Consider the following 14,791-nt stretch of genomic DNA (forward strand, 5'->3'; position numbering starts at 1 on the left):
TGCTCCAGTCTATCAGCTCCCCCCCCCCCATGGAACTAGAGTTGCCAAGCGTCAGGCTTTAGCCTCAAGACTCAGGTTTGTGGGCTCATTCTCAAGGCAGCAGCATGAAATCTCAAGGCAGTCGGCAAAGCACACCCTCGATATATCTTCTCTTTGAGGCGTGGCAACTGGGGTAAACCTTGCTCGGTGTAGGGGTGTCAGCCTCCGGGCGGGACCTGGGGATCCCCCGGAATTATAGCTCATCTCCAGACTACAGAGATCAGTTCCCCTGGAGAAAATGGAGGCTTTGGAGGGTGGACTCTAGGGCACTGTGCCCCACTGAGGTCCCTGTCCTCCCCAGGCTCCGCCCCCACATCTCCAGGAGTTTCCCAGCCTGGATGTGGCAACCCTACCCCCCTACCCCTCCATGACCCGGGAGGACCTGGCTGTTGGTAGAGCTTAAACACGCAGAGGAATGGAGCACCAACTGCTTAAAGAAAATAACTCTCTGTTTATTGAAGAAGAAATAAACTCTGATAGAACAGAGGAGAGAGAAGCTTGACTGACTGACTGCTCTGTGGGAGACAGGAATGAAGGGGGAGGGCTCAGTTGGAGCAGGAAGTCTCCAGAGAGACAATCAGGAGACAGGAAGGACAAAATCTGAATTTGTGGGAAGTTCCTAAACTAGCTATGCTAAGTAGCAGTCCTTCAGCTGTCCCTTATGCCAGCCCTGACTTCCCATGGAAGGTCGTCTTTTTCCCTTGGAGGAAGACATAAACTCATAGGGTACCCTGACCTGGAGAGCCCAGGCTAGACCAATCTCGTCAGAGCTTGGAAGCTAATCAGGGTCGGCCCTGGCTAGTGTCTGGATGGGCGACCTCCAAGGAATACCAAGGGTGTGACCCAGAGGCAGGCAATGGCAAACCACCTCTGAAACGTCTCGTGGCCTGAAAACAAGTCTAACTCGCCACCTAGTGATACATAATGCTGAAAGGGCTAGAACTTCTGGATGCCAGACCATCTTAGGATCTCCCAGCTATTCTACACACAGTGCCATATGATGATGGCGATAACAACCACCACCACCCATATGCTGCTACATGGACGAGAGTCACAGGATCCAGACCCACGTTATTGATCTTATTTTTCAGCACAGTTAATAGCCAGTCTTTGCAAAGACCCCTGATCGCACCTACACACATTCCCAGACACTGTGGTATAATCCCTACTGGTGTGTGAAAGCGCCACAGTGAACCTTGCTATTCGATTGGACATCACCAGGTTCTGCGGTATGACGTCACCAGATTTCACCCATGACATCATCAAAGCCTCAGCCAAGATTGGCAAGCCTTTGCATACCTGTAGGTGCTGCAGATCCGAGGCCCAGGGCAGAGTGTCAGGTAGGGCTGGTGCTGGGGCTTGGCGTAGGTCTCGTTGTAGACTAGAGGGATTCGCAAGATGTGGCGGGAGCACACCTGGCTGCAAGTAGAGAAGGAAGAAAACTGAGGACTGAACTTCATGGGGTCCTGGTTGACATCAATTCCTGAACTAGCCTAGGCCTGGAGACTGAAACCAGGGTTGTGTAGTGGGGTTGCCAACCTCCAGGTGGGGCCTGGAGTTCACCAGGAATCATAATTGAACTCCCAGTGATGGAAATCAGTTCACTTGGAGAAAATGGCATCTTCAAAGGTATAGTTTGGTATAGTATAGATTCCGGGTGAAATCCTTCCCCAAATTCTCTCTTCTGCAGACACACAACCAAATGTCCAGGACTTTCCCTGGCCAAAGTTGGCAACCTCACTAAGAGGAGTAACAAATTTGTTGTGGAGTAACAAATCTGTTGGCCAACCAACCCACATTCTTTCTGCAGTCATTCACAACACATTTCCAGATCTCATGCATATACACTGAATTGGTGTCCCAAAGCTGACTTTTTTAAAAATGAAAAGAATCTGTGGGGATGGCATTTGGAGAGAGCTCCCACACAGACCTTATTCTGTGCTTTGCCTTCCAAATTGGAATGGTGGAGGGGGGATTCTAGGATTTTCTGGGTGCAAAACATGACGACTAGGAGCAGCCTTTAAAATGAAAATTATTTCCAGGATGTCAAATTCTACGCTAGACAGCTGACCTGTATATCTGCAAATCCTGGGAGTGTAGTCAGGTTGCCAAATACGGGTTGGGAAATTCCTGGAGATTCAAGGGCAGAGCCTTTCACCTAAACAAAACTAGTGATTGTGATACTGACAAGTTGCTGTCTGAATATTTGAACAGAATTTCGTTTGGGTGAAATCTATTTTTGATAATATTTGACACCAATATTTATATAACAGTATAGAAAAATAAAAAAGAAAAAGCACGAAACTGATCTACCTTGAACATACGTCTATTATACACAGTGCTATATACTTCTGCATAACCACCTGGAGTTTGGCGAGCCTAGCATGTAAATTGCCTGGGTTACAAATTAAGAGCAACATGTTAAAATAATCACAAAGGTCAGAAAGTATTATACTAGTTATAGATAAGTTCAAATACAGCAAAAAAAAACCAACAACCCCCCCCAACGCAACATGAGAGCTGGTTCACATGTGCATGTAAACCATTCCTGCTTGATGACTGGCTGGTGAGTGTGTGAATGGCTCTCTAGATGGGAAATGTGTTTGAGATGAAACATCATGAAAGCCCATCTGTGACACAGGATGATAGATTGCAAGTCACCCGACACTCTGCCTCATCACCTTGTCCAGGGTTCATTTTGTAGAAAAAGAGGTGCAGGAGCTCATTAGCATAACTCATTAGCATAACGTATTTTCATATGCCACACCCCCTGACATCACCGGACGTTTGTCAGAAGGCAACACCCACCGCTCAGGCTGCACTGGACTATTTTGGATTGCTAGCTATTGGGGGTGGGAATGTGCAGATCTGTCTTCGCAGAGGAGGGAGAGCTTGTACCTGAATAAAACTTGGTCTTAAAGGTGCCACTGGACTGTTTTGGGCCAGGGGGGGCTCTGCAACGTACCTGGCTGCTTCTTGCTCTGACTGAGGGCTGCTGGGCGCAGGGGGTGGGGCTTGTTGCATGTGCCCGCCCCCTGGGCTCTTTACTGCCGGAGCTCCACTCCTGTGCACTCCTGCAGGAAATGACCCCTGACCTTGACTATCAACTGAAGCAGGACAGCAGGGCTTCTTAAAAGATAAATTCGGAACTGCAGAGTGGTGCGTGTGCGTGTGTGTGTGTGAAGTGTTGTCAAGTCGCTTCCAACTTCTGGTGACGCTACGACTTGATGGCCTCCAGTTGTTAAGAGCCTTGCTCAAGTCTTGCAGACGGAGGGCCGTGGCTTCCTTGATGGAGTCAATCCATCTCCCGTTTGGTCTTCCCCTTTCGCTGCTGCCTTCAACTTTCCCTAGCGTAGTTGTTTTTTCCAATGATTTTTGCCTTTCCACGATGGCCCTTTCTGCACCTGCCTCTTCCCTCGATTTCTGAGCGCCTCTCAATCTTCCGCTGTGCATTCCCTCCCCACCTTCACTGCCACTTTGTGTAGGGGCTTCTTCTTGGTCTGCATTTATTTTAGGGGGATCAGCACTCAGACCGCTTCCAGCACACCGTTGCCCCGCACTTCCCAAAAATACTTTTGCTGTGAACCTTTGTTCTGCTCCGTTTTGAAATCGATACTACTATTTTAAGTAGAATTGTTTCTGCAAATATCCCCTGTTTCAGCCTCTTTCACTTTGGTCTATGTTAGACGGCCAATTTACATGATAACAGGTTTCCTCATGGGCAACTGCTGAACATTTACATTTGATTAGAGTCCACAGGGGTATGGAGGATGGGAGAGCTACTGGAAAAACCAGTTTTGCAAGAAGCACTTCTAAGCCAAACAGACTTCGATCACAAACATTTCCCTCAAACTAAAAACGGATGCATGGATTGATGGTTTGCCTTTTGATTTGATACTAAGCGTTGATAATTGTATGTTATCCCTGGGTTATTCCCAGGCATTACATAATGTTGACGGAGGGCCGTGGCTTCCTTAATGGAGTCAATCCATCTCCCGTTTGGTCTTCCCCTTTCGCTGCCGCCTTCAACTTTCCCTAGCGTAGTTGTCTTTTCCGATGACGTTTGCCTTTTCATGATGACCCTTTCTGCACCTTCTCTTCCCTCGATTTCTGAGCGCCTCTCAATCTTCCGTTGTGCATTCCCTCCCCACCTTCACTGCCGCTTTGTGTAGGGGCTTCTTCTTGGCTCTGCATTTATTTTAGGGGGACCAGCACTCAGACCGCTTCCAGCACACCGTTGCCCCGCACTTCCCAAAAATACTTTTGCTGTGAACCTTTGTTCTGCTCCGTTTTGAAATCGATACTACTATTTTAAGTAGAATTGTTTCTGCAAATATCCCCCGTTTCAGACTCTTTCACTTTGGTCTATGTTAGACGGCCAATTTACATGATAACAGGTTTCCTCATGGGCAACTGCTGAACATTTACATTTGATTAGAGTCCACAGGGGTTTGGAGGATGGGAGAGCTACTGGAAAAACCAGTTTTGCAAGAAGCACTTCTAAGCCAAACAGACTTCGATCACAAACATTTCCCTCAAACTAAAAACGGATGCATGGATTGATGGTTTGCCTTTTGCTTTGATACTAAGCGTTGATAATTGTATGTTATCCCTGGGTTATTCCCAGGCATTACATAATGTTAGCAAACATTGCCCCATTAACACTGAAATGCCTCATCCACTCAATGTCATTCCGATTTTCCTGTAAGAATTCCTCCCACTATCCAGGGCTCTGTGAAAAGAAAGAGAGTTTTGCTGTTGTTGTTCAGTCGCACAGTCCCAGGGCTCTGTGAAAAGGAAGAGAGTGTTATTGTTGTTGTTCAGTCGCGCAGTTGAGTCCGACTCTTCACGACCCCATGGACCACATCATGCCAGGCCCTTCTGTCTTCAGCTGTCCCCCAGAGCTTGCTGTGTCGATTGATTAATGGATCTTACATTCCAGGTTCCTATACAGTATTGTTCTTTGTGGCATGCGACTCTCCTTTCACTGTCAGACACATCCACAGCTGGGCATCCGACTGTCCTTTCACCATCAGACACATCCACAGCTGAGCGTCCTTTCCGCTTTGGCCCAGCCGCTTCACTCTTTCTGGGGTTACTTGTACTTGCCCTCTGCTCTTCCCCAGTAGCATATTGGACACCTTCCAACCTGAGGGGCTCATCTTCTGGTGTCATATCTTGTAGCCTTTTGTTACTGCCCATGGGGTTTTCTGGGCAAAGATACTGGAGTGGGTGACCATTTCCTGCTCCGGTGGATCGCTTTTTGTCTGAGTTCTCCGCTGTGGCCTGTCCGTCCTGGGTGGCCCTCCACAGCATAGCCTGCAGCCTTATCAAACCCCGCAACCCCCCCCCTCCCGGGCATTGAAGGGAAGGGAGAAGTATCATGCTTGGCTACTCCTTCTACAAAGGATAAGAGCAATCAGGGCTCAGACCACACTTTCTTCCATGAGTATGCAGAAAGCATAATCTGCAGAGACTTGAGTTTCTTGCAGTACGATAGCTGCCATTTAATCACTGTAGCTTCTAGGAAGAGTTCAGGCTTGATTTGATCTAGAACTCACTTCTTTGTCATTTTGCTGGCCCACTGCAATTTGCACGCACAGCATGCTATGCTACAACACACCTGTCCACTTTCTTTGTGCGCACACACAAACACGCTTTGTTCTTGAGAGTTGCATTCCATTGCATTTAGACGCCTACATGGAGTGGCAGAAAATCCCTGGAAAATGAGAATTTGACATCACTAATGCAGAAGAACTGCTGTGTTCAAGCTTCACAAGAGGCCTCAGGAACACAAACAAAACTTTGTTTGAAGGGAGGGATCTAATAGAACTACAGCTCACATCCTCCTCACGATGCAGATTGCACCCAATGTGCTATAGTGAATTTCTTCATCTTTGAAATGTACACAACAGAGTAGGTATGTCCGTAGGGAGTATCTTCTGGCATGGAGAAGAGACGCAAACATGGGTCTGGGGTTCTAGGGAAGCTTGGTCTACTCACTTGACCTTTCACTTGGTAATTAATGATTACTTTGTTCATATCGACCAACCTATTCCACTTTTTGCATGGCTTTCTTTGGAACCGCACCATTTATTTATTTATTTATTGCCTGTTTATTGCACATCGGACAGACATCCCAGAAAGCATAAAACAGGGCGCGATACCAAAAGATATCCCTTTTATTACTTACGTAATTTATTTATTTGGGAGAATTTCTAACCCTGCTTTTCAGCATACAGGTGTTTACAAACAGGATATAAAAATAGGTAAAACCCCAAATCAAGCCATAACAATGTAAAGAAGACTAACGACAGGAGGATTAAGGAACATAAAGCCAGAACTGGATTAAAAAGGGGCTCTCAAAAGCAATGCTCCCTCTAAGCCATGGAGTCTCGTGGGCAAAAATTCTACTTTGTGAGCGACTGGCACTAAAGTTGTGAGCAAACGATTTGGCTACTGCATAAATTAGTTTGCTCTGGAGCCATCCTTCCTGAGCTAAGACAAAAATGTGTGAGCCAGAGGCTAAAAGACTGTGAGCTAGCTCACACTAACTCAGGTTAGAGGGAACACTGCTCAAAAGCATAAGAGAACAATACAGCCTTTTCCTGGCACCACAAAGATGGCGCTGGGTGCCACCACGGAAAAGGCCTTCAAGCAGATGCCCATCGCACCTTCTGAACCAGGAGGCCATGACAAAGATCATAAGCACATAAGAGAACACAAGTACATAAGAGAAGCCATGTTGGATCAGGCCAACAGCTCATCCAGTCCAACACTCTGTGTCACACAGTGGCCAAAACCCAGGTGCCCTCAGGAGGTTCACTGTTGCCCCCTCAAGCAGGAAGAATACAGAGCATCACTGCCCCAGACAGAGTTTTCCCTCTATACCTTGTGGCTAATACCCACGGATAGACCTTTGCTCCAGATGTTTATCCAGTCCCGTCTTGAAGTTGCCTGTGTCTGTAGCTGCCACCACTTCCTGCGGCAATGAATTCCACACGGGTGAAGAAGTCCTTCCTTCTAATGAGCAGGTTCACTCCGGGAAAGGTGGTCTTTTAACAATCAAATCCTAACCCAAGTTGCGTGCTTTGAGGCCCACCGACTTCACCAGAAGGCTGTAGCTCTGTTTAGGATTGTATTGTTAGATTCCCAGGACTGAGGCTGTTAGTCCCAAGAACCACAACATGCTGTCCATGGACAAGTTTGCCATTAAGCCTAGTAGCCACCTTTACACCTGGGGTTGCCACTTTTTTCCAGTGGCAAGGCTCCTGTGCCTTTCAGTTTCTGCACGCTATGTGGAAAAGTGGACAGGTTAAGCATTTTCCATGTGTGTCTCCAGTGTAGAAAACACAGCATCTGGGGAAATTCAGCCTAACAGACAACTGTTGAACATGCAGACTCCCCCCCCCCCTGCATGTGTGTGTGGGTGGGTGTGGGTAAACCTAGATAGGCCTATAAAACGATTTAATCCTTTAATTAAAAAAAAAACATTCATTCAAGCGGCCATCAGAACATCCTGTGGCAGTGAGTTCCACAGGTAGACTGCATTGTGTGAGGAAGTGCTTCTTTTTGTTGGTCATTAATTTCTAGTTTAATGGCACGATCCCACGTTTTTAGCCTTCCCCAGGGTCTTTACTTCTTTTTATCGACCTCTGATTTCTGCCTGTTAAACCTGGAGACTTTGTAGATACTCTGTGTGAGCTCTCCCACAGGCTGAGCCCCTCTTAAAGAATCTCAGAAGAGCCCTGCTGGATCAGACCCCTAGTCCATCCAGTCCAGCTTCCTGTCTCACACAGTGGCCAACCACTTCCTCTGGAGGGCCAACAACAGGGCATAGAGGCCAAGGCATTCCCCTGAGGTTGCCTCCTGGCTCTGGGATTCAGAGGTTTAGTGCCTCTGAATGTGGAGGTTCCCCACAGTTACCATGGCTAGTAGCCACTGCTAGACCCATCCTCCATAAATCTATCTAATCCCCTTTTATAAGAACATAAGAAGAGCCCTGCTGGATCAGACCAGTGGTCCGTCTAGACCAGCATCCTGTCTCACACAGTGGCCAACCAGTTCCTCTGGAGGGCTAACAAGACGGAATAGAGGCAGAGGCCTTCCCCTGAGGTTGCCTCCTGGATCTGGGATTCATAGGTTTAGTGCCTCTGAATGTGGAGGTTCCCCTCAGTCACCATGGCTAGTAGCCATTGACAGACTTATCCTCCATGAATCTATCATCTATTAATTCCCGGCCTTACCTCTCCGGCTTCTTGCTCTGTCCAGATGCCTCCCTTAGGAGGAAGGCGATGAGAAGCCCCCCACAGAGAAAGGCTGTGGGACCAACTCCTTGCCACCCCATATCAGGGTGGTGGGGGTGAGGCTCAAAGCGGAGGGCCTGTGGGACAGAAGAGAACCAGTTAAGCATGCTGACAGGAGATGACACAGTAAATATCCAGACCAAACGCCTTTTGCTTGTGCAAGGTAGAGTTGCCAACTTACCCACCGCCTCATGTAGCTGTGTCATTAGAAGAAGCCTGAACGGCACCCATTAGCAGGAGATCCTGCTCAGCACCAAGCCAGGATGAGACCCGTTGACTGGTTCCTGTATTTCAAACTGCTGCTAAAGTCACAGGAGCAGCGGGGCTGTTCTTTCAATCTGGTCAGCTGGCAACCCTAATTTACTATTCCAGATGTTACTGAACACTGAGGGGGGTTCCTTAAACTCTCCCGTCCTTTTTTCATTACGCTTCTCAATCAACGTTCAGACTGCCCACAAGTAAAGAAGAAGGTTTCCACAAGTTGGCAACGCATCACAAAAAGTCCAGCTGCAGACAAGTGCCGGACCTACTAGCGTTGCCAGCCTCCACGTGGCGGCTGGAGATCTGATCTCCGGACGGCAGAGATCAGTTCCCCTGGAAAGGTTTCTACAACTACACCCCTGGTGATCGAAATCTTTCCCCTTGCCTTCAAATACACACCCACCGACACTCACACACACACGCAAGCGAACCTACCTGCTTCTCTTTGTCTCTCTACCAGCCTCCAGAGCTTCCTGCACTCTCTCAGCCACCCTCACAACCCCAACCTGACGGCTGCCGAGTCTGGCCGGCCGTTCCAACCCAGCTGGGCTTTGTTCGCGTGTGTGTGGAATGAAACAGCCAAATCCCCACCTCTCTTGGCCCGCGTCCATCCATACACCCCTGCGGCGGCAACAGCAGTGGCGGCAAGGCCCCCACCCACCTCTGGCTGATGCCCCCTGGCATTTCGTCCCTTGGCGTGAGTCACGGCCCCCCTGACCCCGTACCCGCCGAAGAGGCGAGTGGCCCAAACAGGGCTTCATTGTCCCCTTTCCCCCCTCTCTGGATTCCTCAACCCCCCACAGAACAAACCCGTCCATTGTCGCCCAGGGTCACTAGGCGCGAATGGAGAGCCGTTATGGGGAAAGACGCGCCCCCCCCAAGGTCAAGATGTTTGGGGTATGGGCGAGCTGCGGGTTGGAACTGGAGGGTGTTCCTTGGCGGGAGGAGGTGTGCGAATTTGGGCCTTTGAGCGAGGGCACCGTCAGGCCAGTCACAATAGGACAAAGGTAGGAACTGGTTCCAGGCCGTGACGGAAAATTTCTCCCACAGATGTCGGCCTTTTTAAACAAACCGACCGGCTACAGCCGTGCATTGTCTCCCACGGACCCTGCAGATGATGGGCGGCCGGGGGCCATTGTCTGGGTGGGCCGAACAACTGCAGACACTCTCCCCTCCCTCCGAGGTCTACTTTCAGCTCTGACGACAAGCCCCGGTGCCAACGACAAGCCCAGCCCCACCCCAATTGATCCTGCTTCTGAATGTGGGGAGGGCAACCCCCCCCCCATAAGAAACAGAAATTCAAGATTACAACTTTCCCTGTGTGGAATTGTGGCAACAAGAAATAATTTTCTCTATTAAAGTGTTTCTTCAACCCTGTAAACCTCTGTCGCTTTAGAAACCTCAGCCGTTCTTTTTTTTCCATGCCGAGTAGCCTGCAAATACCCCATCATTACAGCAACACGGCAGGCAAAGATTCAACAAACGTAGCACCTCCTGTTCTACGGGGAAATAGCTTCACCGGTTGTATTTCTGCCTGCTGCAAGGAGATGCGATGGGGAAGGGGGGAGGATTCGAGCATGGGGGATAAGCTTAGGCTCCAAACCTTATGCGGCTGGTTGTCTGCTCATTTTTTAAAATGTATACCTGGCTCTCTCTAGCCAATAATGAGAAATAAGCATTGCGGAACCAAGCCAACGATAACCAGTTTCGCCCAGGTTTTAAAACTGGAGATCAAATGTACCAAAGCCAGCCTCTAAAGCTTTCTGAAATGAAACAGCATTACAGATTTAGGCTTGCCAGCTTTGTGTTGGGAAATACCTGGAGAGTTTGGAGAAGGGCGGGAACTCAGCTGGGTCCAATGCCACAGAGTCCACCCTCCGAAGCAATTGTCTGCAGGGCAACTGATCTCCGTGGTCGGGAGACCAGCCATCATTCTGGGAGATCTCCAGGCTCCACCTGGAGGCTGGCAACCCTATTCAGTGTTTACAAACCCGGAGGAGAAAAGATTCTTGCTACACCTCCTTTGGTAGAGGGAAGCTCACACTGCAATAGAGTGCCTTAGTCCCTGCATTAAATGTTAGCTGTTTAAGCCCAGATGGTTTGTTTTCATATTTCCGTTGCGGCTGAATTATGATGATTTATCCTGTGTTTGGATCGCTGGTTTTGTTTTTGGCTTCTATTTTCATTTGCTTTTCATTGTACATCTGTGTTTGGAGTGAAACAGAGTTAAACAGCAGGGAAATTCCTGCAGACTGGAGCGGTGGTGCCTGGGGAGAGCAGGCTCTGAGGAGAGGAGGGGCCTCCGTGGGGTATAATGCCAGAGAGGCCATCCGCTGAAGCTGCCATTTTCCTAGAGTTGCCAGACCCACCCCCTGGTGGAGGTGGAGGTGGGGGGGTCCCCCGCCGCCAAGCCCTACCCCCAGCTGCTGATTAGCTGGCTGGTGGGGGGAACTTAACAGGAGAAAGCAGGCCTAGACCTCGTTGCCAGTGCTACACAAGAAGTGACATCATCACGCCAGCAACATTTGGGTGACACTCTGGTATCTGGGCAAAAACTCTACGGTAGAAGCTGGTTTGACCACAGAGCTTTTGCCCAAATATCAGAGTGTCACCCATGTGTCACTGGCACAATGTGTGGTGTATTCAATGCAAGGCAAACTGTATGTGAATCACCCTATTGAAACACCATGTGAAGCTTCATCCTGGGCTAGGATCCAAATTCCTCCAATCATATTGGTAGCCCAGGAAGAACCAGCCAATCAAGTACCAGCAAGCTCCCTGAGCGGGAACTAATGTGATTGCACCTTAACTCTACAACCTCATAGGTTGATATTGTACAATAGGGCGTGGCTACATTAGCCAGGAGAGTTTAAAAGTGGAACAGCTTCAATGCTAAAGCTGTTCTGGCTATCAGATGTTGATCCGTGTTGGAGTTGTGTTGAGTTGCTGAATAAAGCTGATCTTTTGCTGAATCACTCTCCGGCTATTCTGTTAAGTGGGCGACTTAACACAATGACATCACTTCCTGTGCAAAACCAGCAATGAGGCCTAAGTCTTTCTCCTCATAAATCCCCTCCATTCCACTTGGGTTGCCAGGAGGGCAACCTTACATTTCCCCTACGGAACTGGTTTCGGTATTCTGGAGATCCGTTGTGCAATTCCAGTAGAACTCCAAGCCCTACCTGGAGGCTGGGAACAGTAATAAACAAAGGATGTCTAGTTTCAAAGCTTTATTGCTCGACACTTAATCAGAAATTGGGGAAAAAATCAGAAACCACACCTATTGATAAACAAAGGCTGTGGTCAGACATCTAATTTATCCGGTGTTATTTGTTTCGGATAGTTTTGTCCAAACATGCCAACCTTATCTCGCCTCACCACGCGCTCACCCAATGGTTGACCGTCCAGATTACTGCTGCGTGGTAATCACGGAGCAGGTGGTTGGGCGGCATCCTTTTTGAACATTTGTTTTCTGGACATGCACAGAAGCGCTTATTCGAAGCACCGCTCCTTTATGACCTCTCTGCGATCTTTCCGCCAAGAACTTTGTTCTCATTGGTTCCGAGATGTCCGTAGCTTTCCACCAGAAATTACTCCCTTTCCACACAAACAGCCAATTGAGAATTTACAAGGCAGCCAGTGCCAATATCAGGGCTTCACGTGAGCAGCAAGAACCTTGCTACAGAAAATCAAAGTGGGGTGAAGTTTCTTTCCCCTCGTAGGCATTCAAATCCCCCCCCAATTTTTTTATTAACTTCCCCCTGGCAACAAACGAATAACTCACCTGTACCACTAATAGCCATGCATGCTCCCCTGTGGAGATCCAAAAACAAAAAACCCAAAACCTGATAATAGGCCCACACAGGTCTAGGGTGCAAGATTCTGCAATGTCTGTGCACATGTCGATTTGTGTGTGTGTGAGAGAGAGAGAGAGAGAGAGAGAGCATTCTGGTGACCTCTTGGGCTTCCTTAGAAACTGGTGATGCTCCCCTCCTGCTCGGCTGCAGCTGGAAACAGGAAGACCTGGTAGGGCTGCCAAGTGGGGGCGGGGGTGGGTAAACCCCCGCTTTGGAGGCCCGATTTCCGCAGCTGCGGAATTGGGGCCCGGGGGGAACCCCGCTCCCCCCGAAGCGCAGTGTGGCTGCGTCACCAGAGGTGACACAACCACATAGAGCACGTTGGGGGCGTGGCCCCGTTCGGCAGAGGGAAAACTCTATGGTTTTCCCTCTGCCGATCGGGGCCACGCCCCAATGCGCTCTACGTCGTGTGTCACTTCCTGTGATGTGCAGGTGGCGCGCGAGCGCAAAGCGCGCACATCCCGCAGCAACTCCCGGAGCCCAGGGACAGTCCCCCACCGGTGAGTATAAACGACTTGGCAACCCTAAGACCTGGCAAGGCCGCTGAGTGACCACAGCTGAGTAGGAGGAGAAGGAGAGGCATGGCCTCTGGCAAGACCACCCCTCTCCCTTCCTGAGAGGGCTGGGCATATTTGTGGGGGCGTCACCCTCGTCAGCCCCCCTGTGGCTACGGGGCCTGGTTCAGTGGGGTGCTATTTTCCTCCAGGCCATGGAAAGCTACAGCTGCCTGTTTCCACACTCGACTAGCCCCGACCTGGATTGCCCAGGCTAGCCTGATCTCGTCAGCTCTTGGAAGCTGTTCGGCCCTGGTTAGTGCTTGTATAACCTATTTAATTCAAGGATCGATATCAAATAAATATTATTTTAATTAAAGAACAGAGAGCGTTCACGTCTGTGACAGCTTGATCCTACCTGGTGATTGCATTTACGAAAATAACAACAAACCAACTTCAAAAGACATTGTATTTGGAACAATACTTAAGCATGGCCCCGGTCACACGGGCCAGATAACGGGGGGAGGGGGGAGGCATGGCTCTATGCGCCGGCTCAATTAGACCCGCCAGAACGCGACCAGACGCGACAGCAGCACACCGCGGTTTCGTCCGTGCACGTTAAGGAGGACAGCCGGGGGAAAGCTGTGCGCCGGCGCGATCACACGGAACGATTCCGTCGGCAGCCCGTGGCAAACCATTTGCTAGTACATTTGTTGAGATACTTTTTAACCACGCAGCTTCAGCGGCACGCCACGGGTTGGCCACGGGTGCGCTACGCTTGCCAGATGTTGCGGTGTGATCGCACCCTGAAAATCCGCCCAGCATTCTTTCTTCTTTTTTTAATTCGGCTTTTATCCTGCCCTTCCGCCGAAGTGGCTCAGGGCGGCCCACAGCATTAATAAAACCAATATACATAAGTGGTTTGCCACTGCCTGCCTCTCCATATCTCACCTGTATTTCCTTGGCGGACTCCCATCCAGGTATTAACCAGGGTTGACCCTGCTTAGCTTCCACTATCTGATGGGATCCGGGTAGCCTGGAGGGGGTAAAACGTAGAAGCTTTAATAGAAGCTTAACGTGGGGAAGCTGCAGCTTTCTACAGCAGGGAGGTAAAGAAGATCACCCGATAGATAATATCCAGAGGTCATTTCGGGGGGGATCGCGGGGGATCATAAGAACATAAGAACATAAGAGATGCCAATGTTGGATCAGGCCAAAGGCCCATCCAGTCCAACACTCTGTGTCACACAGTGGCCAGAAATACCAGCTGCCATCAGGAGGTCCAGCAGTGGGGCCAGGACATTAGAAGCCCTCCCACTGTTGACCCCCCCCCCCCAAGCACCAAGATGACAGAGCATCACTTGCCCCAGAGTCCCTATCTATGTGGCTAATAGCCACTGATGGACCTCTGCTCCATATGCTTATCTAATTCTCTTTTGAAGCCGTCCATGCTTGTAGCCGCCACCACTTCCTGTGGCAGTGAATTCCAAGTGTTAATCACTCTTTGGGTGAAGAAGTACTTCCTTTTAGCCGTTCTAACCCGACCGCTCAGCAATTTCATGGAGTGCCCACGGGTTCTTGTATTGTGAGAAAGGGAGAAAAGTACCTCTTTCTCTACCTGCTCTTTCCCATGCATAATACTCAGTCGTCGTTTCTCCAAGCTAAAGAGCCCTAAGCGCCTTAACCTTTCCTCATAGGGAAAGTGTTCCAACCCTTTTATCATTCGAGTTGCTCTTTTCTGCACTTTTTCCAAAGCTATAATATCCTTTTTAAGGTGTGGTGACCAGAATTGCACACAGTATTCCAGATGAGGTCGCACCATTGATTTATATAG

At 49.4% G+C, this 14,791-nt stretch overlaps 1 protein-coding gene across 2 annotated transcripts in view; it reads right to left on the reverse strand.

The window, feature by feature from the left end:
- EGFL8 (EGF-like-domain, multiple 8) overlaps positions 1 to 9,117 on the reverse strand; it is a 37,886-nt gene extending 28,769 nt beyond the window's left edge. For both annotated transcript variants that reach the window (XM_015407822.1, XM_015407821.1), the window contains exons 1-3: positions 9,042 to 9,117; positions 8,286 to 8,422; positions 1,339 to 1,458 (exon numbers count right to left, since the gene is read on the reverse strand). In XM_015407822.1, the coding sequence (XP_015263308.1) occupies positions 1,339 to 1,458; positions 8,286 to 8,386 (221 nt within the window). In that variant the 5' untranslated portion in view covers positions 8,387 to 8,422; positions 9,042 to 9,117. The remainder of the gene's footprint in view (positions 1 to 1,338; positions 1,459 to 8,285; positions 8,423 to 9,041) is intronic.
- Between the last annotated feature and the right edge of the window lie 5,674 nt (positions 9,118 to 14,791).

This window comes from Gekko japonicus, unplaced genomic scaffold, assembly GCF_001447785.1.
Source record: "Gekko japonicus isolate JY-2015 unplaced genomic scaffold, Gekko_japonicus_V1.1 scaffold3014, whole genome shotgun sequence".
Lineage (NCBI taxonomy): Eukaryota > Metazoa > Chordata > Lepidosauria > Squamata > Gekkonidae > Gekko > Gekko japonicus.